A 27,157-nucleotide genomic window follows, 5' to 3' on the forward strand; every position below is an offset into this window, starting at 1 on the left:
TCCAGGGTAATAATTGGATTTCAGGATTGCTTCATCCCAGCAGCTATGTCTGAGGGGCCGGCTGTTTATTTGGACAGCCCCTGCACAGAATCAAACTTCAGGGGTTTCTTTCCCTCCATAATGAAGAGGTCAACTTCTGGCCCTCGTGAAAGGCACGTTGCAGTTGGTTTCAGCAGAGAAGGGATTTCACTCTACATTTCTTCGGGCTTGGGATTTTTTTTGGAAAATATCCTGGGGGCAGAATAAATTTCTGTACCTCTCTAGCCTTTAAAGTTCCCTCTGGGAGTGGTGCTCTGGGGTTGTCCCTCCACCTCCCTGGCTGCCTGTGGGAGCCTGCCATGCCAGCACTGTGTCCTCCTTATCCCCTGGGGTGGGAGAAGGTGTGTGCAGGCAGGTGATGGGACCTGCCGCGCTTTGGGTCCGATCCTGATCTTGGTGCTGCAGGCCGGCTGCCAGCTCCCTGAACATGCTGGGGAAAGCTCTCCATTCCCTGGACCTCACCGTGGTTGAGAGATGGGAAGCGGGGAGGGCGTTTGTGTCAGCAGGATGGTATCTCGCTCCCTTGTTGAACAGAGCTAATCCGGGTAGCTGGGTTTTGCGGCCATGCCTGTGTGCGTGGCCAGCCCGGCGCTCGGCGCAGTGCCAGCGGCGTCACTGGAGCCCGCTCTCGGGTTTGGGCAGGTCCTGCAGCTCGTTTAGCACAGGGTCTCTCCCTGCCATGGTGGGCTTTAGGAGGAGCCTTCCCAGTACCCTCCTGTGGCTCCTCACACCTGGCTTTTGGTCCTTTTTTGGTCCACTCCCTCCAGCGTGACATCCATGTCCCCTGGGATGGAGCTGTGCTGCCAGGAGAAGCATGGAAAGCAGCCGGGCAGGATTTGGAGTCTGGTGTTTCCTGCAGGTGGTCTTAACCCCAGGGAAGAGGCAACATTGTGGGATTCAGCATCACTTAAATACTGATCCCTGCTGCTCTGGAGGAGGGTTTGGCTGCTGTGCAGAGCTTTGCTCGCCCTCCTGGGGCTGAGGTCAGCACAGGGATGTCGGGGTGAGCCGGAGCCTCCGCAGCATCTGTGGTTGCACAGCTTTTTGTCTATAGTAAGTGCAGATGTGGCACTGGTGAAGGAGAGGGGTATTTCAGGGTTGGACATGCCCATGCGTTACTGGAAGCGCTGGTTGCCCCAGGGAGCCAGGCTGGGAGGCAGTGGCTGTGCTGAGGTCTCGTGCACTCTTGCCTTGGGTTTTCTCAAACCAGCTGGAGGCTTTTTGTGTTTTCAGGCAGGGAGATGCTTACATCAACCACGTAGTGGATGAGGAGGTAGAGACGCTGGCTTGTTTAGAGAGACCCTGGCTCATTTAGTAAATGCCTTGCTGGTACCACAGAGGCCGAGTATGGGATCTCGGGCACTCACCACAGGGCCAGCCAAGCCAGGCAAGAACAGCATTAATGGTGAGGCTCACAGTGGCTGTTGCTGGGACACTGCTCCCTGCCTGGGCCCCCAAATCTCTTCGTCCAGCTGTATTCCTGGCGCTGGCGCTGCTGTGCGCAAAGCGCCCTGGAAGGACAAGGGGCATGGGCTTGGGGAGGTTCCTTTTGCAGCCATCTGCTGTAGTGCCTCATGTTTAATTTCCTTTCTTTTCCACATGAGTGGTGATGCTGTGGAGGGCAGGGGTGGCTGCCTGGGGACCCCACACTGCCGGCAGGGCAGGCAGAGCGGCCCAGGGGCTGCCAGCCCTTCCCTGAGCGCCAGCCTTGCTGAGTGGCCCTGTGTGCAGGGAAGGCAGCCTTGTGCAGAGAAACTGGGGACAGTCTCTCTGCATCCGTGCCCCTAAAATTTGCCATCCTGATCTTTCTTCCCATTTTCCCCGATTCCAGATAGCCCTTTTCCAAGGCTGACTAGCCCTCGGAGCATCTCTGATGCTGGCTGTTAATTGTGGCGTGTTTGAGAGGATGCAACCCCCCCCCCCCCCCCCAAAACCTGCCAGGCTGAGCTGACAGCCCCTGCACAGTGTTGTATTGCCTGCTCTTGCAGCAGGAAGATCTTGCAGGTTGCTCTGTGACCACCATGCTGCCAAATCTGCCATCTGTCTCACCACGTCCTCTGGGCGATGCTGTGCCTCCTGGCCCACAGCTTCTCCCCTCCCAATGCCTTGTCCCTTTCTCAGCCTGCTGCCGTACATGTCCAGATGTGACACTTCTTTCTCTGTCTGAAGGAAAAGAAACCATTTCTTGTGTTTTCATCCATTGCTCCCAAAATGCCTTGCGCTGGCTGTGGGCAGCTGCTGGCCGGTGGGCACAGCCAGAGTAGGGCAGTAAGGCAGCGCGGTGGGTGTGGGCAGTGCCAGCCTGCAGCACTGGCACAGCAGAGGCTGCGTGCTGCCCATCTGTGCCCTTCTCACCCCCATGTGCTGGGCCATCCGCCTGTGTTGGGGGGATCCTGAACCCCAGTCCTTGCCATGCATCTTGGCAGCAGGACCAGGGACTTGGGATGCACCGAGGTGCCCATCCCAACAGCCTCATGATTTCCCTCTTATCTCTGATGCTCCAGGGCCATTTGATTCGCCGGGTCCTCTCCATGGAGGACACAAGAGCAGGCTGGTGGGTGTGATGCGCTGTCTGCTCTGCTTTGCTTGGCTCTGCTCTGCCCCGCAGCAGGTAACGTGGCTGGGACTGTGCTCCGGTGTCCTGGGCAAGGGGAATTCTCCGGGAGTGATGGAGACGAGCGGTATTGTCAGCACGTGTGAGCACCCGTCGTGCCGGGAGGAGGCTGGAACAGTCGGTGCTTTGCAAAGCCGCATGTCTGCAGCTCCACGTGCGCCTGGGAGAGCTGCCTTCCTTCCCAGCCACCGCTGCAGCAGCAGCGGCATCTTTCCTCTGATCTCTCCCACAGGCTGTGTGGGCTGCAGAGGTGGCTGGATGTGTGCCCCAGTGACTGGGGGAGACTGGCGGTGTGCTCCCCCCGCTGCCCCAGTGAAAAGCAGCACCGGGGCTGGCCCTGTGCGGGGGCAGGATTTAGTGGGAGGGCAGGCAGCTGGCTCGCGGCCCAGGCAAAGGCAGCGCAATCTGGTGTTGAGACTATGAGGCGGGTTCAGTCTCTTCCCTCCTCCTTTTCAAGGACCAAATTTGCTTGCACGCTGGGGGGTAGGTGGCGACTTGGTGGGTCCCTTGTGGATGCATCCCCAGGCGATGGAGGTGGCCAAGCCAGGCCTTGGGGAGCACCTTCTCTCCTTGTACTCCCATTGCCGGCCCCTGTGTTCACCATCAAAGGCTTCCCCTTGCCTTTGATGCGCTATTGACTCAAACCAGTATTCTGAGAGCTAATCCCTCTGGCACAGCTGGATGCGGCTAGCGCAGCGGCTGCTGGGACCATCCCCGCTTGTGCAACCCGCTGGTGCCGGAGCCTTCACTGAGCTGCCACCTCCCACGCTCCCAGGGCATCGTGATTCATCCCGGTCAGCTGGTGTTACCCAAATCTGCTCGGAAGCTGGGCAGAGGTGGGAGGAAAGCTTTGTCGGGGCCAGGATTGTAAGCAGTGTGCTGGTGGGCTCCTGCTGCAGCCCAAACCTCGCTCTGCTCCTGGCACCAAGCACAGGCAATAGAAATGTTCTAGCTCTGCAGATGCTCTAAAATCATATTTAATGTGTGTGTGTGTGTGTGTATATATAGTGTTGTAACCCACTGCTCTCAGGAAGAAGCTTTTGTGCTTGCAGAGAGAGGAGCTGGGCAGGGCAAGAGTGTTTCTTTGCTCCTGCAGCAGAATCAGCTGGGGGGGATGTTGTGGCTGCTCAAAGCTGGGAAGGAGTGAAAGGGGGAGGCTGGCAGCAGCCAGGTGCCACGGCCTCCCCCAGAGCAGTGTGGAGGGAGGTGCGTGGATGGCCTGAGAAGGGGATCAACAGGACAAGCTGCCCACCTTATACTGGCCCATGGGAGGCTGTGGGATGAGGGTGCTCGGTGGCAGGGTTGCCCCCAGGTCCCTGTAAGGCAGCAGTGGGCTGGGATGGAGCAGAGCTGGACCCCTGCTAGCCCCCCATGCACCCACGGTCGCCCCCTGTCACACAGCAGTCTTGCAGGCATCAGCCGCAAGGGAGGCTGGCTGGAGCTCAGCAGCTGAGAGCAACCACGCAGGGGACTTGAAATGCACTCGCTTTCTCCACCAGCTCGGTGGTGATGTCCCTGCCATCCCCAGGCATGCTGTGCCATCCCCAGGCATGCTGTGCCATCCTGGCTGGGCAGGACACCGGGTGCAAAGCCACCCGAATGGCCTGGTCCAAACAGTGCGGTGTTGGGCTGGTTCCCAATCTGCTTCCTGCTCATTGCACTGCCTGAGCGTGCTTGTGCGTGCATGTGTGTGCAAAGCACAGTTCTCTCTTTGCCTCGGTGAGGTGAGGTGACTTCCGCTCGTCACCTCATCACCTGGGGTGAGGTGCCTTCCACTCGCTGGGGACAGCTGTGGCTGTGCTGGGAAGGCTGTGCTGGCCCCTGCTGTGGCTGATAGTCTCTTTATAGCCAGCAGGTGGCTTTATAAATGGCAGCAGATAAACCTCCTGCTTTCCCCTCTGCCTCCCACAGCTCCCTGAACAGCAGAGGGGGCTCGGGGAGGAAGAGGAGCTGCTCTCCTGCCTTTGTCCCCATCACCGGGGACCACAGTGTTCCTGGCACGTTGTGGCACTGTGAAAGATGCCCGTGACCCACAGTGACAGCCTCAGCCTGGGCTGACCATGCCATGGCTGCTCCTGATTTCCATATAGCTTTCCATGAGGGAGTGTTTTTCCTAACAGAGGTGACACTTTCCTTCTCACAGGCCTTAAAGTCCTCCTCTGTTTGAGCGTGGGTGGAAGAAGAAGCAATCTGCCTCTAAATGCCCAACATCCCGTCACTGTCACAGCCTTGCTGAGAGGTGCCTTCCTTGGCCTTTGATGCCAGATGGGAGCTGCTCCTGCTGCACTGGCCGTGCGTGGGCACAGCATGCCCTGGTCCTGGCGCTGGCAGGTGATAAACATCCCGGAGGCACCCTTGGCCCAAGCCCTTCCCTAGGGCTGGCTGCTGCCATGGCCCTCAGTCACGCAGGCAGCAGGGGCTGGGAGTTGTCCTCATCTGAGTGTATCATCGTTAATTAATTGCAAGCGCGGGGGTTGCTCTGGGGACTGCGAGCAGCCTTCAGCATCCCAGCTCAGAGCAGGGACCTGGTTGGTGGTGCTGGGAGCTCTCTTTACTGTTCTCCTGAAGCACTGTTTTTCAGAATGCACATGCGTGTGCACAAGTGTGTATGTTACCCTCCCTGCCCCTTTCCCTCCTGCGAGCAACCTCTGTCTTCTGCAGTCAGCCCTGGCTATTGCATAGAATCGTAAAAAGGTTTGGGTTGGAAGGGACCTTTAGAGGTCATCTAGTCCAACCCCCCTGCAATGAGCAGGGACATCTTCAACTAGATCAGGTTGCTCAGAGCCCCGTCCAAACTGATCTTGAATGTTTCCAGGGATGGGGTATCTACCACCTCTCTGGGCAACCCGTGCCAATGTTCCACCACCCTCATTGTAAAAAAATTCTTCCTTATATCTAGTTGAAATCTTCCCTCTTTTAGTTTAAAGCTGCTACCCCTTGTCCTATCGCAACAGGCCCTACCAAAAGTGTCTCCCCATCTTTCTTATAAGCCCCCTTTCCTGGCTCTCTGCTCCCAGCCATTGCCCACCAGCAGCCCCATGGCTCCCTGCCCCACGCTTGGGCTGGGCCCAGCCTGGATAATCCTTTGTGCTGAAGAGTGTTGATTTAAGCATTATCAGAGGACAAGGGTGCATGATGCAGCATGAGAGATGGGCCCCTGCCCTGGGGAGCTTGCAGCCCAATTAGCTCATGTTTGCTCGGTGCTTTGCGCACACAAAATGCGGTGTGAGGGGCTAAGCGCGTTGTGTGCACAGCAGGATATTGAAATATAAAACAAACACGGGTTAGAGCCAGCCTGCAGTGGCAGCTTAGTCAAATGTGGCGAAAAGGGCCATGGGTGGAATGAATAAATTTCTCTCTCATGCATGGAGGAGGCACTGGAGGAGAGCTGCTTGGTGCATGGTGTCTCCCACGCGCTGGCCCAAACACACCTCCCCGGCTGTAGATCTCACCCTAAGCACCATTTGCTCTCGGTTGCCTGAGGTTTGGCTTTATTCTTGTGCTGAGGAGCCCTGCAGCGAGTCAATGCTGTCCTGCCCGGTCTGCAGCATCCCTAGGGGAGAAGGGGCTTTAGCTGGTAGCTGCTGTACCACAGAGGAGGGCCACAAACGTTGTCCTGTGGAGAGCCCCGCTGGAGGCTGGGGGCTGAGACACCTTCTTGTCAAAAAACCTCATACGTGGAGCTTAGTCTGTCCCAAAATGTTATGCATGATGGTGCCTGGGAAGAAGGGGAGGGCAGGGAGCTGGGGGAGATGTGGCAGCCTCCGCAGGGGGACGTGGCAGGGGATGGTTTTTCTCTTAAATGCTTTGTTGGTTTAAGGTGAGTCTCAGCTTTTTTCCCTTGGGGCAGCATGACCCTGTGCAGAGTTTCCTGAAGGTGGTGACAACCCGCCACTCTTGAGAGCAGAAAGACTTGCTTGGCTCCACAAAATGGGGTCATGGTCTCTCCCTCCTGGTGGGTCATGTAGTTTAGATGGTCAGTGTTGGTGGGGCAGTTTGGGAGTGGTGGGTGGAGAGAGGAGCGGGGAGGACATGCATTTTCTGTCCCAGGAACAGATGCCTCTTCCCTCATCCCGCTGCCCACGTGGTCCCTGGCCATAGGTCCCTGCACCTCTGTGCCATGCCTTTCAGCAGGAAGCTCCCAGGGAGCCAGGAGAGACGCACGAAGCACTCGGAGGTGGGAGCGGGGGTGGGGGGTCACTGTGGGGTTTGCATGCCCGAGGCCTGGGTGGGCTCACAGGCCAGCTGCTCCCCCAGCCATCCTGCCCTGGCTGGCAGTGAGCCTGGTGGGCGTTTGTGCCCCTCAAGGGGAAAGCAGTGCCAGAACTTACGTGCCGGGAAGGTGATGCTTATTTACACCATCTTTAAGCAAGTTTATTTTACTCAGCTATGCTATCAGACTTGTTTTCTCATTGATCCCACTCGCTCCCGCACTCATACACCCCATCCTCATGAGCATCTGGGTGCATGTGCCCAGGGTCACTTGTGGGTGATATGGGGACAAGGGACACCGGCTGTCAAGTCCTCCTCACCCCTCTGAGCAATCATGTCTTGATTGTCAATGACAAAGCTAGCTTTTGAGCATGTGTTTTGTACCCATTAGGAGTCATCAGTTGCTGCAGGGTGATCCTTTGCCTCCAAACCTTACTGAACCCAGCCTCTGTAGTGCACTGGCCAGGTTGCTGCTTGTGGTGTCGTCCTCCTTGTATGGAAGGTGCATCTTGTTTCCAGCAGGCTAACAGGATGGATTGGTGTATGTCCCATGTGAGGCAGCTGCCATCCTGCCGGTGATGGGATGGGGGTCTTCTGCTGGTGGGTTGTCTGTGCGGTAGTCTTAGCAGGGTGTGGGCACAGCGTTCACACCAGTGTCAGTGTTTGGGCTATCAATCTCTCTGCATCCAGTGCCTTGGCTCCCTGGCAGGATCTGGCTCCATTCTCAGTGGGTCTGTGGGACACAGCCCCTGGGAGGTGGATGCTGTCACAACGGGGCCAGTATCCTATGCAGGCATCTGCCCTGAAGTCACTGAAGGTGGTGTGAAGAGCCCTGCCCAGGGATGCTGCTGCCCTGCGTCTGCTCACACCCATGGGTCCCTGGCAGCCCGCCCTCTCTTTGCTTTTTGGACCTGGAGGCCATGACTCTTAAGAGAGAACAGTGAAGAGAGAGCTAGGGAGGAACATTTTGGACCCATACGGGGTTTTGGAGGGCCGCGTTTGTTGTCTCATCCCCTCTGTGCTCATACCCCTCAGGGATGGATATGGCCCGTGGTGTGCCTGTTCTCCCATGCACCAAACTACAGGGATTGAGAGGTCACCATGCCCTTTGGTGCCAAAACTGCTTCTGCCAGGGTGTGCGCTGCGCTCAGCGCAGGGAGTTGATAAGCCTTTTCCCAGCTGGAGGTCGTTAGTTGTGCTGACTCAGTGGCAGTGGCTCAGATTTCCTGGCCGCCTCAGTCACTGCAGTCCTGCAAGGTCAGTCACTGCAGTCCCATAAGGTGGAACACGAGTGGTTCACCTCCGCGCCTGGCCCTGGGCACACCAGGGCATGAAACTGATCTTTCCATGATGGCGGTCCTTGTTTTCCCCTCCCACAGCCTGGCCACATCTCCTTGTGAAGGAAGAAGGATGCAGAGGCAGTCAGGTAGCAGGGATGCTTGCTTTCTAGGAGACATGGTCTGGCTCTTCAGCCTGGCTTTTCTGCTGGCTTCCTGTGGCCATGGGCAGCTCCATCAGCAGCCCTGTGCCCTGGCTGCCCTTAAGCCAGCCAAAATGAGTAATGCCCTCCCTGGTGGAGCAGGACACCGAGGCTGGGTGAGTGCAGGCATGCCGAGAAGCCTGGCTTAGTCATCTGAGTGCTCCCGAGACTTTGTTTTGGTGTTTTGCTACTCCAGCTGTCCGTGAATCCCCTAGCAAATGAGTTTGCTGGCAGGGTGCTTCAAGGGAAAGACGAATTTTGAAAAATTGCATTAACATAAAAGAAATGCCTTATTTTCAATTGGAAATCTGATTCTCTGGATTAGTGCCCACCCAACCGGAGAGAAGCATATGCTGGTGTATCAACAAAACAAACAGGGCACTGAATATTCAAGGCAAACCCTACACACTGGAAATGCTTCATAGAAATTATCAAGCAAATCACTTTCAATGGCAAATCTCATACATTCACTGTTGATTCACAGCCACTGCAAAGAGGAGAAAGGAGGATTGCCTTTCTCTAATACTCTGCATGTTTTCTGATCCTATTTTACCCTCTTTTGTCCAAGTAAGACCCAGATTGGGCAGACCATATATTGTGATTTCTGCCTTTATATTATTGCTTCATTTTGCCAACAGCAACCCTGTCCACTCCTGTGTTCCTTGACTTGCCCATTGCTGTTGCTCCTCCAGGACAGTGGCTGCTCCAAGGGGAGCCTGTCTGTGGTTGGCATCTGGAGGCACTGCCTCATACACAGCTAATGGGAAGCTCTCCCAACAATTTCTGGAGGCGAAGGCACCCACCCGGCTCTGTTAATGATAACAATATTTTCTCCTCTGGCCATTAAAGACTGGGGAAAGCACAATGACAGTTGGTATAGCTGGGAATAGGATCTGGTCTGGTGATGCTGTGGGGTTCATTTGGACCTTTAAGATACAATTGCTGTGCTGGCACTAGAGTATTGCAAAATACTGAATTATCTTATACGTTTGGTTTGAAAATTCAGCTTAGGTGTTTTAACAGTGACTTTAAGACTGACCTACAGTGTCGGTGTGATCTCACTCTGTATACCAAGTAAGGTATCTCCTTCAGTTGGAGGGAGGTTGAACATGTCCTACAGATCTGAGTTCAAGCTGTTCCTGGAGCATGTGAGCTCCTCTCCCTGTTTCTGCTGCATGTACTGTTCCTAGAACATTTACATGATTTACTTTTAGCTGGTTGTTCCCAATGGTTATTTTAATGGTAACGCTGCAGCGATATAATTTGCATAAGCTTTTCTAAGAGCAGCACCATAAAAGGTGAGATTAGCTGGAACAAATGGTCTAGAAAAGTACCAGTTTGGGTATTTGGAGGTGGGTTTCCATGGGTATCTGAGGGTGAAGGGACCAGGGAAAAGGCAGGAAAATGAGCATAAGATCAGCTTCACAGGACCTGTGCCACACTGCAAGGGGCTGTGTTACAGGACTGAGCATGATGCGATGGCTCCTTCGGGCAACGAAGTTGGGAGAGAGGGGACAGAGATGGACTGGTATCTTCACGACTCCTCTGCTCCTGAAATTTCTCTGTGCAGTGCTGGGTGGAGAGACAGGAACCAGTTTGGCTGGGTGGATGAAGGCTTGCGTTTGGGATGTTTGTGGACAGGAGAGCTTGGAGCTAGCACCATCTCCAGGAGGAATCCATTGCTTTTGGCCACCAGAAGCAATGACAGGAAAAGACAAGCCATACTGATTCCTGTGACAATCCCCCTCACTCCGCCATCCTGCGGCTGGGTGTTCCTCCTACAAGCACGAACATGGTGCCTAGAAATAAGATGCAGGATCGTACCACTGGGAAGTGGTGGCAGAGAAGGGACTTGGAGGTTGCTAAGAGTCTCCTTTATTTGCTGAAGGTCCAACAGCTCCCTCGGTCAGAGACATGCTCTCCTTGTTAACAAAAAGGCAGTGAATTATTTAGCAGCTGAAAATGCCAGATGGAGCTGGCTCTACTGCTTACAGGAGGAGGGGAGGGAGGGAGACGTGCACATGGGGAGAACAGATTGAGAGCGTCTCTGCAGGAAAGGGCTGACCCCAGCTGGAGGCCCCGGTGGCTCCGGTGGTTTCACAGCCGCCTGATGGCAAGCAGGAGGCAGGCGGGCTGGGGAAAATGGCTGCCGCTTTTCACAGTGGCCCACTCATTTCCCATGGGTGTCCCCTTGTTGGAGTTCCCTCTTCAGGGGTTGTTATCGCAGTGGGGCCATGCTGGCCCTCAAAGTACGGGACTCCCAACCCCAGCTGGGAGGCAGGCCATGCTTGAGGAAACTACAGGGAGGCTTTGCCAGCCCATCCCCTCACTTCATACCTGGCTGCAGGGATGGTACTTCAGCCCCAAGTCTATTGAGATGCCCTTTGGAGCAGTATCAGCATATCTCAGGTGACCTGGCAGTTCTTTTGGGAGCCACACTAATGGTCAGCTGTCCCGGCTTGCGTTATGATGTCTGCAGACACCATGGACTGGCCAGATCAATACATATATGGCTAGGGACCTTCGAGGCAGCATGGGCAGATCTGTAGCAGACACTGAAGCCCATGCCCCATGTGACATGGCACCATATGCACAGCACGAGGGTCTTTGTGTCCTGGTGATCTTGATGCCTGTAGTTCAGCAGCTTCTGACATCCCTTCGACGCACCTATGCAGGTAGCCAGATGCCAGTATAACCCTGGAATAGGGTGAGCCTCAGGCTCTGCTGGGCTCATAGCCTTGATCCAAGCATCCCAGCCGCTCCTTGGCTTCTAGTGGAGATTTTTCTTTGGGCTTGAATTGTGGCTTCGGAAGTGAAGAAAATAGCAAGTCCCCATGTCTCTGTGTTTAGTTTGGAAGCTTTAACCCCCTTGAGAGCTTGGTTTGAGAATCCCTTGACAATCCCTGATTGCATTTGTCAGGGTGTCAGAGGCTTTTTTTTTCCTTTTTTGGGGGGCCCGTCAACTCTGTGTTTGAAAACCTCCCTCTTCCTCAATCTTTCCTTTCCCCAGATGAGGAGGTCAAAGAGATTCAGTGTCTCAGGCGTGTAATCTGTGACAGCTCCTGCCCCAGCACCTCCGTGCTACCCACTCTGCTCGGCTGCGGAGTGCGGGTGCTTTGGCTGCTCAGGAGCTTTAGGACAGGACTAATCTCCTCAAGCAGGAAGCAGCATGGTCTAAAAGAGAGACGTTGAGGCTACAGCAGTGCACATAAAACCACGTGCTGTTTTAGTCTCCCATCTGTCACACTGACACAGCAGAATTAAATGTTTCCCAACAAAAGCAAATCCATGTAGAGCTCAGGAAGATCCCCTTTCTAAGCCAAGGCATTTAGTGCATGCTCTCTCTGTGCTCCCCCAGGACCTCTCAGTCAGGTTTCCTTTGGTGTTGAAGCAGAGCTGGTCCTGTTTGGTCTTGGTGGAAAAAAAAGAAACACCATGAACACTTTGCATCTCCAGGTCCCTGGAGGTGCTTGGCTGCATTTGTTTGCATCCTCCTCCGTTCCTTAATCAGACCATGGCTCCTGCTCCTCTTCCTCCGTCCTGTCCATGTGGGCTATGAGCATCCTGCAGCAGGGATCAGCTGTGGCAGGGTGACTGTAGGGGCTGCAGCAGGGTCCCAGTTGTGGCTGGAATATAGATAAAAAGGAAGGTGATGAATGAATGCTCAACAGCTTGAATACAAAGCTCACGGGAGTGCTTGTTAATAGGCATGATGAGGTTTTACACGGCCTTTGTGCAAGCTACAATATACTGTGCTCAGCATGTCCGTGGGGCAAGGCACTCATGTAACTCCTTATGAACTTCAGGCAAGCTGGAAGATGTTCTTGTCAGGAGCACAGGTCCCTGAGAATAGAGACATAGAATAACTGAGGTTGGAAGGGACTCCCTGGAGATCAGCTGATAAAAGCCCCTGCTCAGGACCAGGCCAGCTTCAAAATTACGTTTGGTTGCTCAAGGCCTCCAAAAACAGTTTCCTTGTCTATCTGTTCCCCTCCACCCCAGTAACCTCAGTCTTCCCCTAAGCAGGATCTTCAGCCCTCTGGGTTTATCTACCTAAAAAGCACTAGACTAGTTAGGTGGACTGCGAACTGGCTGAAGGAGAGAAGCCAGAGAGTCGTAGTCAATGGGGCAGAGTCCAGTTGGAGGCCGGTAACCAGTGGAGTGCCTCAAGGGTCGGTACTGGGGCCCATATTATTCAATATATTCATCAATGATTTAGATGAGGGAATTGAGTGTACTATCAGCAAGTTTGCTGATGACACTAAGCTAGGAGGAGTGGCTGACACGCCAGAGGGCTGTGCTGCCATCCAGAGAGACTTGGACAGGCTGGAGATTTGGGCAGGGAATAACTTAATGAAATACAACAAGGGAAAGTGTAGGGTCCTACATCTGGGCAGAAACAACCCCAGGTTCCAGTATAGGATGGGGAGCTACCTGTTAGAGAGCAGTGTAGAGGAAAGGGACCTGGGGGTCCTGGTGGACAGCAGGATGACCATGAGCCAGCACTGTGCCCTTGTGGCCAAGAAGGCCAATGGCATCCTGGGCTGTATTAGAAGGGGGGTGGTTAGTAGATCGAGAGAGGTCCTCCTTCCCCTCAACTCTGCCCTGGTGAGACCGCATCTGGAATATTGTGTCCAGTTCTGGGCCCCTCAGTTCAAGAAGGACAGAGAGCTGCTGGAGAGAGTCCAGCGTAGGGCAACTAAGATGATTAAGGGAGTGGAGCATCTCCCTTATGAGGAAAGACTGAGGGAGCTGGGTCTCTTTAGTTTGGAGAAGAGGAGACTGAGGGGTGATCTTATATATATAAAGCGGGAATGTCATGAGGATGGAGCCAGGCTCTTCTCAGTAGCAACCAATGATAGGACAAGGGGTAATGGATTCAAGCTGGAACACAAGAGGTTCCACTTAAATTTGAGAAGAAACTTCTTCTCAGTGAGGGTGACAGAGCACTGGAACAGGCTGCCCAGGGAGGCTGTGGAGTCTCCTTCTCTGGAGACATTCAAAACTCGCCTGGACGCCTTCCTGTGCAACCTCGTCTAGGTGTTCCTGCTCCGACAGGGGGATTGGACTAGATGATCTTTTGAGGTCCCTTCCAATCCCTAACATACTGTGATACTGTGATCCTACCTCAGGGCCTGTTCAGAAGAGATATTAGGGATCCAACCTGGTTGCCATTTTGAAAACTCCCCGATGACCAGTTAAGCGACCGTCCTGAGAACACCCTGAAGACCCCTCACTGTCCCAGTGTGCCTCTCACCCCAGCAATGTGGTTGGTCTTACCACAGTCAAAGCTGTCCTCTGAAGGCCATGCAGCTCTCCAGGCCCAGGAGCAGCTGGCTGAAGGTGCTGGACTCCAGTACATGGAGACATGGCAGGAGGAGAGACTCTGGCCTTGTTGTCCCCACCTTGTGTTTGTTAGTGTTTGCTGTGCTGGTTCCTTTTGCTTCTGTAGTTCTAGTGAGTGCAATGGCCATGCAGCACTGTCCTGGCATGCAGGATTGGCATCCCCATGAGTGACAGCCATGCTGGTTCATGCTGGCAGCTGTAGGGTGCTTATTCCAAGGGCTCCCAGGCACTGCACATTTGGAGAGGATCCTCTCCTACTTAAAGCATGGTGATAGGAAAGGTTTTGGAAACATGGCACAGTCTTGGCCATTAATAGCCTTTAAGTGTTTTCTACCAGTGAGGGCTGTAGCCTGCGGTATCAGCTGCTGGGGAAATGGGGTAAACCTTGGCATTTAGGGCTTTGAGAAGCTGATTATTCTGAAGACTTCAAGATATCTTGGAAGGAGCAATCCTGCTCTGGTGGAAAGACAGAAAGGAGGTCCCATGACTCCTGAGTCACACAGACCATGATGCTGGAGGAGAAGGGAGGGCTGGGGGATGTTCCACACACAGTAGATACCTGGCTGGAGGGAGTGCAGCAAGCACAGCCCCAGCAGCCCAGTTGTTAACATCGTCATTGCTCTTATTCCCAGAAACTCAAGCAAATGCTTCAGCTCCTCATTCCTGCCTGCTGACCACACCAGGCCATGACTCAACCCAGTTTCCAGGACTGAGGGGCAGAGGTGGTGAGAGACTTGTCTCAGGTATGACAGGGACAACCAAATAGCACAGGGTTTAATGGGGTGGGGAAAGGGTATGAGGTAGCTGTGAGATTTCTTCAGCAACACCCCATGCCCTGTGTCCCACAGCCCCTCCCTGGAAGGGACTGGTACTGGGGAAGCTCCAAGGTCACCAGCCAGTCCTCTCCCCTCCCTGCCCTTGGTGAGCTCCTCAGACCTTACTAGAGGACCTGGAAGAGCCACGGCCCTTTTTCAAGCAAAGGCTTCTCCATCCGCACCCCTGCCCCTGTGTTGCAGGGTGAGGCCCCACAACGGCACCGATGGAGAGCGTGTACTCAGTGGAGCCGGCACCTGATGGTGCCAGCCCCACCTCACTGGATGTGCTCAGCTTCCTGGACGCTCTGGTGAACAGCACAGAGGAGCAATGCTTCAGCGCCCGCTCCCGCAGCACCGTCCTGGAAGGGCTGCCGTTTGGCGGCGTGCCCACTGTGCTCGCCATCAACTTCATCCTCTGGCTGGTGAGCAGACCAGGAGGGTGCCATGTTTGCAGGCACTGCGGTGCCCAGTTGGGGTGTCAGAGACTGGCTGTGAGCACGAGTGTGTGTGTGTTACGAGTATGCTGACAGCCACAGGTGTGCGGCATGCATGCTGGTGTGCCCGGCTGTTTAGGGAAATGGGTATGAGTGCAGGGGACCAAGAGCTTTGCCCACGTTGTGGTGGGCAGCAGGTGGCACTTGGGCAGAGTGGTGAGATCATGGGCCAGGAGGGGTTTGACCTTAGGCAAGAGTTTTGCATGAGCTTGGGGTCATGAATGGGAAAACAGAAAGGAGGGGTGTGGGGAGACCCCACGGGGTGAGGTCCTGCAGCAAAACCCTTCACCTCTGCTCTTTCCTCTTATTCCAGCTTCTCCTCCTGGTCTTCTCCTGCATTCGGAAAGCAGCTTGGGACTATGGGCGCCTGGCACTGCTGATGGACAATGACAGGTGAGCAGGATGCGAAGCTACCACGGGTGATGGCTCCAGCCTCTCCAAGAGGGCTGGCAGGAGGGCCGGTGCTGCGGGGTGGCCCATGGAGAGGCGCAGCAGTTGTTCCTGTCCCCCCTTCCCACTAAGAACGGCCTGGTTGCCCTTGCCCATGGAGGTACAGGCACCGTCTGCTGCAGGGAAAGGGAAATCCCAAGCCAGCTTTGATTCCTTCTCACAGGCACCAGCTGGTGACGGTGCTGTCAGTGCTGGGGGCGGGCACCATCCTGTGAAGGACAGAGGCCCAAGAGCTGCTTTTGGGTGGGAACTGAGATGCCACCTTTCCCCCTGCCACTCTCTTGGAATGAGCAGTGCTGGCCAGCAGAGGACGCAGAGGGAGACACGCAGCAATAATGTTGTTCCCCATGTCAGCAGGGCAGCTTGCCTGACCCATCCTTTGGGCTAGGTACAGAATCCCTCCCCAAAATACCAGTGTCCTGAAAGCCGAGCCTGGGCCAGATTTCCAGGCGGGCTGTGCTGCCCATAGCTGTCTGACTGCCAGAGCATGGTTCACCCCAGGCAGCAGATCATCTTTTTTTGTGCAGGCGGTGCACACAGGAGGCATCTCTGCAAGGCTGGGCAACCTGTGGGAGAAAATGTAAAAGCCCCTCTCCTGTCTCTTCCCCTCTCCAGCTCCTCTTGGGCTCAGGCTCTGGAGCTGAGTCTGGCAATGGACAGGCAATGTTTCCCTTCACTGGGGAGATCAAAAGGGCAGTCAAGACTTAAAATTGAAGCACTGATTACATTCCTTTTACTGTAATGCCATTTGAGGGCTGAAACCAGTGGAATATAAATATCTGGTTCAGCAGGCTCTTGTCCTGGAGCTAAGGCAAATTCTCCTCCAGCCACCCTGCCGTGTGCCAGGGCCACAGAGAAGCCACAGGGACTCATAAGTGCAGAGGCAGAGAATGCAGCCCCTGCCCCGAACCCAACGGTAGTCACTGGTCCAGCCCCAGTGCAGGATGCAGGGAGGGGGAGGCATTTCCCAGGTTGCTGTCCTAGGAGAAGCTCATCCTCTGGTGCTCATCCTCCCCTGTCTGCTGTTTCTCTCCTGCTTTACCCCTCCACTTCTCCCCCCACTGCAAAGTTTGACATCGCTTTTCTACGGGGAGCAGAGCGAGAAGGAGAAGTCCCCATCGGAGAGCAGCCCCCTGGACGTTGACAACAAGGATGTGGTGAGTGCTGGTGGCCGTGGCAGCAGGAGCCCAAGTTGGGCATGTCCTGGCCTAGCCCGCCCTGCTCTTCATGGGAAACCCAGGTCAGAAGTTAAATGGGAGAAATAAAATCCTCCAGTGCGGGGTTTCCTGCTTAACACCTTTTAGCAGCAGGGTATTCCTGGGAAAGCTGGAGGGTTTCTTTGTCCTGGCTTGGTTTGAGGCATCTACCTTGAGTGGAGGAGATGCTGCCACCAGGGCAAGCATCTCCCAGCTGCGTGACTGTCTCTGCTGGCTGCAGGGACCTAGTTGGATGCATGGCTAGAGCCTTGCTCTGCATGCCCACGGGGACCTTTCTGGCCCTGGCAGGACAGAGTCCCCTGGATCACACCTCCACCTCTGCCAGCATGGTGGGCTGTGGGGGCTTTAAAGCCATCTTTTGTTTCTCTCTACCACAGTGGCACAAACCAGGTTTTGTTGGAAACAGGCATGGGCCCACATGTTTTTCTGTCTGTTTCTTTCTCTTTTTTGGCAACAAAAGCTCAAAAATCAGTCACTGGTGTGATGATGAAAAAATGACAGAATTTCTTAAAAAAAAACCTAGGCAGGAAAGGTAAAGTAAAATCCTTGCAGGTGGCAGGAGGCCTGGTTAAAGGCTCAGTACTCAATGCTCTGGGCAAATATATATTGCTCATCAAAAAATAAGTGAGAAAGACCACAGGGAATGCCAGCATGGCTAAAGAGCAGATTAAGGGAGATTATTAGATGTAAGAAGACATCCTTTTAAAAGTCAAGCTGTTCCCAAATGAGAAAAAACTGAACTCTGCTAGGTTAGATGTAAAATACATTGGGGGGGCGGGGGGAGAAGAGGAGTTTAAGGAGAAATGTGTAGAGAGCATAAAAGCAAGTACTGGATTTTTCTTCGCACATCAGGAACAGGAAACCTGCCAGAGGGCTGCAGGGCTGATAGGTGGTGGAGATAGAAAATGCTTGCTGGAGAAGGCAATCATGTGGCAGGAGAGCTAAATAAAGTTTTGTTGCCTGTATCCTGTGAGGAGGAGCATGACCAAATTCTTGCCTGGGAGCCCTTCTCTGTGGGGAAGCACCAGAGCGTCCCTCCAACAGCAGGGTTGGAGGATGAGGCTGCAATGAAAGCAGCCTGACAAATTCCTGTTAGCATCACAGATTCCCAGGAGCAGGTGTGGAGCTTTTCACTCGCCCTGAGATGAATAGCCAAGCTATTGACTACAGCATGCGACCTCTCCCTGGCATGTGGGCATCCTATACAGCCACAAGGGGAGACAGCCTGGCCCTGCTTAGGGGGTGTCTGGCCCCCATGGAGCTGTTGGGCACACAGGAATGCCTGCACCTCCAAAGCCTCCACCTGCGGTCGCTCAGAGAAAGCTGAGCTGTGGCATAGGAGGGAAGGTCCTGGCTTGGGTAAAGCTGGGGAGGAGTAAGAATCTGCCAGCTCTCACAGGGCAGGGTAATGGAATCCCACAGTGGGCTGCTGGGGGTCCCTCCCAGCCAAGGTCAGCATAAACCCTCTGGAAAGGAGATGAGGAGGAGGGGTGTAACACAGCCAAGTTATTCGGGACAGCCATGACAGGGAAGACTGCAAGGACCTTGGACTTGCATGAACTCCAGCGTTGATAAAATGTAACATAACGCATAGGGGAGAAAAGCTCTAATATTGCACATGCAGTGACAGGGAATGAGCTATTACACAAGATCTTGGCGTTGTATATCACTCTGTGGCAGTGCCGGCTCAGCGCTCGGTAGTGGCAGAAGCAGCGCATTGCATGTTAGGGACAGTCAGAAGGCACAGAGGAGGGAGCTGCTGGAAGCCAGGAGCCTGTGTGTGATGCCCCGTGTCTCCCGCTCCTCCCGAGGCAGCTGCCTTTGGCCACCATTGCAGAGAAGTCACTGGGCTGAGCATCGCCGAGCTGCCCTGGGCGCTTTCTCTGTTTGCACAGTCCCCAGGCACCGCACCGTCTCCGCACACATCCCCAGTGCATGCCATATCCTGGCTCCTCGTCGGAGAGGTGGGGGTGGGTCACCCCTGGCTCATCCCAACTCTCTTCCCTTCCAGGGATTCTGCTCCTGGCTCATTTCTATCTACCAGATGAAGTAAGTGTGTGTCCTCGGCATTGCAGCCATGCCTCACTGCTCCCTGCCCCTGGGGAGCCTGTGCCCGTAGGTGGTCACATATCACCCAGAGCTGCTGGGACCAGAGGCTGGGGAAAGCCCTCCTAAAACATCCCCCTGGGAGAGAGAGCAGAGGGATCACCTCTGTGTTTCCCCCTGGCCCCTGGCTCCTGTCCCAAAGGAACAGGCTTCAACCTCTTCTGGCAGGAGCTGGTCCTGTAATGGGATGGCAGCCTGAGGGATGCTTCTATCCCCTGTTCCCTCTGTGCCCAAATCCCACATGCCACAGGCAGGATGCTGTGAGTTGGTGTGGGTGGTGTGAGGCTGAAGCAGCCAGTGTCCCCGGGGTGGGAGGTGGTGGGGAGGCACCACCAGTCCTCACCCCCACCCGCTTCTCCCCCAGGGACGAGGAGATTCAGAGCAAGTGTGGGATCGACGCCACCACCTACCTCTCCTTCCAGCGGCACCTGCTGGTCCTGCTGATGCTGGTCTGTGTGCTCTCCGTGGCCGTCATCCTGCCTGTCAACTTCTCGGGGGACCTCCTGGGTAGGTGCTTCCCCAGTTGTGGGATGTCTCAGGAGCATGGTACAAGCTTCCCCGTGCTCAGGCTGAGCACCCTGCTCAGGGGACAGAGGGTAGAAGAACCCCCTCCGTCAGGAGTCCCTGTGTGAGCAGGAACCCACCATCAGCTGTGGGACAGAGGAACACAAGAGGCAGGAAGTTTCAGGGCAGCAGAGGCTTGGTGGGGACCTGAGAGATGGAAAAGGGGGGAGCAAAGACCAGAGCTACTAAGCGTACAAGCATGGACACACACTGCACTGGGTTCCCGTAACCTCGCACTTCTCTTCCCCTGCAGGACACAATCCCACCCACTTTGGCCGGACAACCATCGCCAACATCCCAACGCAGTACGTGGCTTCTGTGTTTGGGGGGGGCTACGGGCACCACTGCTGTCACAGGCACTGCTGAGAGTGCACAGGCACAGTGCTCGCCACAGTCCCAGAACAGGGAAGGGTCCATGTGAGTGGCTTGCTGCTCATGGTAGCCCCTGTGTCTGTCTACACCATGCATGAGCACCATCACAGTGGGCAGCCTGCTGGCACTGCTCGCTGCACCCCGCTGCCGACAGAGGTGCCCTCCAGCCAACACCCTGGGTGCTGCTTCTCTTGTCCCTGGGGTGGGGGTCTGGCAGCCGGCTTGGGGAAGTCCTGCTGGGTGGTGGGGGAGGCTGTGGGTGAGGAGCTGAGCGCCAGGCTGGTCCGTGTGCCGCGCACCCACCACAGCACTCACTGATCTCCTCTTCCCCTCCTCCAGGGACCGTCTCCTGTGGCTGCACAGCATCTTTGCCCTCATCTATTTCATAGTCACCATCCTCTGCATGGCCCACCACTCTGTCCACCTTGAATACAGAGAAAACGAGAAGGTGAGCAACCACCCTTCCTCCAGCCCTGCCTTGTTCAGCACTAATGGAAAACTTTGTGCTTTGCAGAAAGGATGATCCCAGTAAGTAGGGAAAGCTTTAGAAGCAGCCTGGGACTGGGCAGGCAGGGAAAGATAAAGCTGGTTTTCTCCATCTTCTGGAGAAAGCCTGGCAGCCCAGAGGTAAATCTCTATGTCCTACTGCCTTGTCTCTTGAGATTGAAGTTCTTCTGTGTCTGTCTGGGAGGTGGCAGCCTCTGGCTGTGCCCTAGGGTCTGGGAGCAGGCGTTGAGGAGGTCTGTACTGACCTGCCTCCAGGTTGGCAGTCGGTGCTCTGCCATCCTGGTGGCTGGGTGACAGGGTGGCAGCACAATGGCCCACGGGCCCCCACCAACCCACCGTCTCTGCCCTGTCTCCTCCCCCAGGTTGCCCGGACACTGATGGTTACCCACATCCCCAAGGAGATCACAGACCCTTCCCTTATCATCAAGCATTTCCAGTGAGTAGCGGTGTGCTGCATCCTCGCTAGGGAGGCTGGCAGGCAGGTGGCGGGGGCTGTCCCTGTCCCTTGGCTCCTGGTGCCACCGTGTCCTTGTGCCCGCAGTGAGGCTTATCCCAGTTGCACTGTTACCAACGTCCAGTTCTGCTTCGACGTGCGCAAGCTGATGAAGCTGGATGCAGAGAGGTGAGTGCCTGCAGGTCCCCGTTGCCTCCACGGGTGGGTGCACCGCTCCTGCCCAGCACATCCAGGGACCCAGTCTGTCTGTCCATCTGCTGCTCCCTGAATGACCCTCGTCCCTGTCGGCGTCCCGGCAGGCGCAAGGCAATGAAGGGGCGGCTTTACTTCACCACCAAGGCACAGAAAGAGGGGAAGATCATGATCAAAACCCACCCCTGCGCCCGCATCTTCTGCTGCCGCTTCTGTGGCTTTGAGCAGGTGGGTGGGTGCAGGCAGGGCTGCAGGCAGCACGTCCCCACTGTGGGCAGGGCAGAGCGTGGCAGCTCGCCCCTGCCACAGCCTGGCAAGGGTGGCCAAACCCCAGCTGCTCCCACAGGTGGACGCGGAGCAGTACTATGGGGAACTGGAGGAGAAGCTCACGGATGAGTTCAATGCCGAGCGCAACCGCATCACGCTCAAGCGGCTTGACATGGCCTTCGTCACCTTCCAGGATGAGCGGATGACAGCTGTGTGAGTGCCCCAGCACAGGCACGTTCCCCCAGCCTGCTGGCCACTGCCTCTGGGGCACCTTGCTGGCTCCTCCGGCCAAAACCGGGCGATGGGTCTGTCTCCAGTCTCTGCCACCTGCGGAGATGGCTGCTCTGTTGGGGCTGCAGGAAGGGTCTCATGAGAAGCGGGGTGGGGGGGTCCTGAGCCCTCAGTCTGGATCCAACTCCTGGCTCCTTCCTCCTGCAGGATTTTGAAGGACTACAGCCACATCCGCTGCCGCAAGCACCCCCAGCAGTCCTCTGTCACCACTGTGGTCAAGTCACATCACTGGGGTGTCCGCTATGCCCCTGCACCCAGCGATATCATCTGGTGAGCCCCCATGTCACAAGAAGGGGGGGGGGGGGGGGGAGGGCAAGCAGCTAGGAGGAACCAATACCCATAGCTATAGGGCGCCCATACCCATAGTTAGAGGGAACCCATATAGCTGTAGGGAACCTGCACCCATACCAACAGGGTGCCTTCTCAGGGTGGCAGGGGCTGACAATCCCTCCTGTGGCCGTAGCAGAAGTCACCAGGTGTGACTGGGGTGATCACCCCGTGGGTGGCAGGGCTTGGTCAGGCGAAGTTTGGGGTGATTGCCAGGCTATGATTTCTGCAGCCTAACTCCAAAGCCTCCTGGTGGCAGAGACCCCGCACTGCAGTCATACTCTGGTCCTGGGGGCTCTGGAGGGGTCAGTGCAGCAGCACGGGGAGAGGTTGAACTCAGAGCAGGGGCTGCCAAGATGGTCGGTGTGGGCAGCGGGAGGCAGAGCTTCGGGGAGCCAGGCTAGGAGACCCAGGACATGTGGCTTTTCCTCTGTGTCGTGTCCAACTCATGCTTTCCTCTCACAGGGAGAATTTATCTGTCCGTGGCACATCTTGGTGGGTGAGATTCATCCTCCTTAATATCTGCCTCTTCGTCCTCCTCTTCTTCCTCACTACGCCAGCCATCATTGTCAACACCATGGACATGTTCAACGTCACACAGCCTGTGGAGAGCCTCAAGGTAGCCCCTGGGGCCCCATGCCAGCTTTCCCAAAGGGTCACCATGTCCAGGCTTGTCCATGACAGGGGGAGGGCACTGGCTCTTCACTGGCCCATGAAGCTGAGCCGTCACTGGTGTTCTGGTTTAACCCCAGCTGGCAACTAGGACCATACACTGCTTGCTCGCTTCTCCTCCCTCTGCAGTGGGATAGGGAGAAGAATTGGAAAAATAAGGAAAACTCGTGGGTTGAGATAAAGACAGTTTAATGGGTTAAGCAAAAACTGTGCATGCAAGTAAAGCAAACCAAGGAATTCATTCACTACTTCCCATCAGCAGGCAGGTGTTCAGCCACCTCCAAGAAAGCAGGGCTCCATCACGTGTAATGGTTACTTGGGAAGACAAACGCCGTAACTCCGAACATCCCCCCCCTTCTTTCTTCTTCCCCTAGCTTTACATGCTGAGCATGATGTTGTATGGTATGGAATATCCCTTTGGTCAGTTGGGGTCAGCTGTCCCAGCTGTGTTCCCTCCCAACTTCTTGTGCACCCCCAGCCAACTGTCTGGTGGAGTGGTGTGAGAAGCAGAAAAGGCCTTGACTCTATGTAAGCACTGCTCAATAGTAACGAGAACATCCCTGTATTATCAACATTGTTTTCAACACAAATCCAAAACATAGCCTCATACTAGCTACTATGAAGAAAATTAACTCTATCCCAGCCAAAACCAGCACAACTGGGATGAGCATTGATGAGAGACAAGGAGCATTAATGCCCCTGCTTGCCATCCATCCTCTTCTTGATGTGTTTCTGGTGGGAGAGCCCTGGGGCACCTGTGCAAACTTGAGCTTTGGTGCTGGTGTCCATGAGGGAGGGCAGGTTGCTGTCCATGCAAGAGTTAAGAAGAGGTGGGAAGAGCTCCAGGAGACACTAGGAGCTGTGAGCAGTACATCTCCTTCCTGTTCATTGACCTGTGAGCTGTTGGGTGGGAACTGGGGCTCAGAGTGTGCCCATGGTGCCTTTGACTGGCCTCAAGCTCTTATCTCCTGAAACAAACGCTCCTGCTCAGGGAGGGGGTGCCCCAGCCCGCCTATTGCACACACCACCCTGCATCAGGAGGCCCAGGGAACTGCCTCCATCATGGCTGAGCTCCGGCAGGCTCCTGAGGGGGTGTCCGGCATCTCTCCTTCTGCAGAACCCCATCATCACCCAGTTCTTTCCCACGCTGCTGCTCTGGGCCTTCTCTGTCTTCCTGCCCTTCCTCGTCTACTACTCGGCGTTCTTCGAGTCACACTGGACAAGGTAATAAGGCTGGTCCCTGCAGTCGCCCAGGACTGCAGTAGATGGGAGGACTCGTGGGACCTGACCTACAGGGAGGCAGGCAGTGGAGCAGCAGACCCCCACAGAGCCCCATGGGTGTTGCCCTCCATGGAAGGAGCCCCAGGTCCATGCCCGAAGGAGCCATTTCCTTGCCATATCCCTGAAAGCTTCCAGGCTGCTGACAAAGGCAGGTGGAGCTGGTTTTAAGATGGGTCTGAAGAAGCTTGTGAAAGGGATGGTGTGATGGTAGACTGGCCGCAGCAGGGCCATGGCCCTGACTTGGACAGCACATCCCAGCTGTGCTCCAAGCTCTCTAAGGTGGAGGTGTGGGTTCAGGATGCTCAAAGTCTTCTATCAGAGGAAGCTCTGCCCAGCTCCTACAATTTTCTCTCTCTGTCTTGACATTTCACCGGCCCCAATCCCTGTGCCTGGTCTGCTGAGTCCTTGCAGGAGCTTTGTCACCACCTCCCTTCCTTCTCCTGGGGAAAACGGGGGGTCCTGAATCTGTTGTAGACAGCCAGCTGCCTGTTGTTGAGTGTCTACACCAGCAGGGATGGTAGGAGAGGGCAGGGATGAAGGAGGTGAGAGGTTGGGAGGACAACATTCTTCTCTTTCCTCCCCTCTCCGCAGGTCAAGTGAAAATCAGCTCACCATGCACAAGTGCTTCTTCTTCCTGGTGTTCATGGTCATCATTCTGCCCTCACTAGGGCTGAGCAGGTACAGACCACTCTACAGCAGCCAGGATCACTCCTGGGCCCCTCACCTCCTGCATGCCAGCCCCAAAGGGCTGAGGGCCCACCACTGCTGAAACACAGCTTTCTCTGAGGAGGAAAACACTCGCTCTTTAGCCATGGCGAGCTGCTCCTAGATGGTCACAGACAGAAAGCTTCCCTGCAGAGAAAGAGGGGAGGGGAGCAGCTTGCCAGGCTGCCACAGTGCTGGTTGTGCCCTGCTTAGGGTCAGCCCTCAGCAGACCCTGAAGGACCAGGTCAGGTATCTGTGTAGCCCCAGCTACAGCAATCCTGACTGTCCAGGAGGCGAGCACCTATGCTGCGGTGGTCCTGTGTGGCAGAAGGGGCTGCTCTGGCATTGTAGGGTCCAGAGGGTCTCACCCACCTGGGGCAGGGGAAAGCATGCACCTGCTGAGTGCACCCCTTGTTGCTCTGTGGCTCCCCCTCTTTCTTGAGATGCTCTTCTTTTCCCACCCTGCAGCCTGGACCTTTTTTTCCGCTGGCTCTTCGACACCCACTTTCTGGATGAGGCCGATGTCAAGTTCCAGTGAGTAGCAGGGAGCTCCCGGACAAGTGGGAGCGCCTGACACCAGCCCCCAGCAGCTCTGACGGCTGCCTGCCAAGTATCCTCTCACCTTCTGCATCCCTGGTGCAGGTGCGTTTTCCTCCCGGACAATGGCGCTTTCTTCGTCAACTACGTGGTCACCTCCAGCTTGATTGGGACAGCCATGGAGCTGCTGCGCATCCCGGGCCTCCTCGTCTACACTGCCCGCCTCTGCTTCGCCAAGTCTGAGCCTGAGCGGCTCCACGTCAAGCGAGTACGTGGCTCTAGTCACCTCTGAGCCTACGTGACCCCCATCACGGCAGAGATGTGCTTGCTGGAAACTCGGGCTGTCTTGGTCCTATGGGAAAGCTTGTGGGGACAAGCCACCATGCAAGGGGTGCTGCTGGCCCTGGCCCCATGGGAATAACAGGGGGAGGCAATCGCGTGGGTCAGAGAGCAAAGGCAAGGGCAGCCTTTGCAGAGGCAGTAATGGCACTTTTGGTTGTGCCCCAGAGCCAAGCCTACCAGTTCCAGTTTGGACTGGAGTACGCCTGGACCTCCTGCATTTTCTCCGTTGTCATGACTTACAGCATCACCTGTCCCATCATTGTCCCCTTTGGTGAGTACAATACCATGCCCCAGTCCTGCTGCCCCCAGCCATGCTGAGAATGGCCAGTCCTAGCTGCCAGCAGCAGTGTGGGAGTACGAGCTTCCCGTGTGGTACAGAAGGGTATAGTCCCCTGGGTCACTGTCCCTGAGACCTGGCTATCCCTGTTGTTATCCCCCCAAATTGCCCCTCTCCTCCTGCCAGGTTTGCTCTACATGCTGCTCAAGCACATGGTTGACCGGTACAACATCTACTACGTGTACATCCCTACTAAGCTGAACCAGCGCCTCCATGTCGCCGCCATCAGTCAGGTCGTAGTGGCCCCCATCCTCTGCATGTTCTGGCTGCTCTTCTTCTCCGTCCTGCGCCTCGGTAGGGAGAGCTCGGGGTTGCCCCCCGCCACTGCTAAGGGTCACATCTGACACTTGGGGGGGATGAGCTACTGGTGTCACCCGTGGGTTAGGCATGGCATAGAGGGTGCGAAGGGGGATGGCATGAGGGAAGGTGTGATGGAGACCTGGCAGATGAGGGTGGGGGTGTCAGCTAGTGGTTTGGGAAGGGGGGTGAGAGCTTGTAAGACCCAAAGCAGGCGCCAGCCTGGTTCTCAGATGGGTGTGCAGCAGGTCCTTGGAGGCTCATGTGCTGCCCTAGTGTCTTTCTGCTCTAGGTCCCACCCGCCCTGTCACCCTCTTCACCTTTGTGGTCCTCCTCTCCTGCATCGTCTTCTCCTTCTTCGGCCTCTGCCTGAAGAAGCTGCAGCCGCGCAGACCCTCCAGCTATCAGGTGAGCACGGGCAGTCACCTGTCCCATTCCCTCACCCCACTGTATCCCCTCCTCGCCTCTCTGGGGTGCCTTTGCTGTGAGGAGCCTGAGGTGGTGCCTGGCTGCCCCCCATCTTCAGCTGGGGACCCCCAGTCCATTGTTTCGTCCTGGCCTCCCTCTCCCCAGATGTCCGACCAGTCTGAGGGCGCCTTCAACGACGTGGAGCGGAGCAGTGTCTCATCCACACCCAACTCCAATGTGAGTACCCCTCCCCAGCCCTGCTGTGGCCCCCCCACCTCGCTCCGCTGGACCCTGACCTCCTGCCGCCCTCCCGGGGCAGCTCTTCGTGGCCACCGTCCTGCAGGAGCCTGAGCTGAGCCTGACGCCAGCGGCCTCCCCTGCGCACCAGTCCTATGGCACCATGGGCAACCACCTGGAGCCAGCAGAAGATGGGGAGGATGGAGGGCTGCAGAGCTTTGAGACTGAGCTGGAGACAGTGGAGGGCGAGTACAGGAGCGGCCCTGTGATGGAGAGTCAGGCCCGCTACCAGTGAGCATCCCTGCCACCGGGGTGAGGACCAGCCGTGCTGAGAGCAGAGGACATGCCGGGGGCAGGAAGGAGCCTTCCTAGCACTGGTGGGGACCACCTCGCTGATGGGGCAGGAGGACGACAGGACTGATGTCAGGGTGAGACCCCACTGCATGGGAGGTGGCAGGAGGCTCTGCTGGTCCCTCCCATTGCCTGGACTGGCTCAGCCCCCACCCCCCCGTGCTCCACCCATCCCCACCTGCCTCTTCCAGCCCATTGTGGGGAAGAGGGGTACAGTGGTGTAGGGAGAGGGTCTCTCTGAGA

The 27,157-nt window shown here is 56.0% G+C and overlaps 1 protein-coding gene across 1 annotated transcript; it reads left to right on the plus strand.

Annotated features, from left to right (window-relative positions):
* Positions 1-14,730: 14,730 nt before the first annotated feature.
* On the plus strand, positions 14,731-26,858 carry TMEM63C (transmembrane protein 63C; the record flags this gene model as incomplete). Its single annotated transcript, XM_082485516.1, has 22 exons — positions 14,731-14,928; positions 15,314-15,393; positions 16,520-16,607; positions 18,679-18,716; positions 19,138-19,280; positions 19,591-19,642; positions 20,049-20,157; positions 20,579-20,652; positions 20,758-20,838; positions 20,970-21,090; positions 21,209-21,342; positions 21,568-21,690; positions 22,213-22,366; positions 23,537-23,643; positions 24,292-24,378; positions 24,874-24,939; positions 25,048-25,210; positions 25,450-25,555; positions 25,748-25,915; positions 26,211-26,326; positions 26,492-26,563; positions 26,646-26,858. 22 exons carry the CDS (start codon positions 14,731-14,733, stop codon positions 26,856-26,858), a joined length of 2,493 nt encoding a protein of 830 aa, XP_082341642.1.
* Between the last annotated feature and the right edge of the window lie 299 nt (positions 26,859-27,157).

This window comes from Vanellus vanellus (genome assembly GCF_965231255.1).
Source record: "Vanellus vanellus genome assembly, chromosome: 6".
Lineage (NCBI taxonomy): Eukaryota > Metazoa > Chordata > Aves > Charadriiformes > Charadriidae > Vanellus > Vanellus vanellus.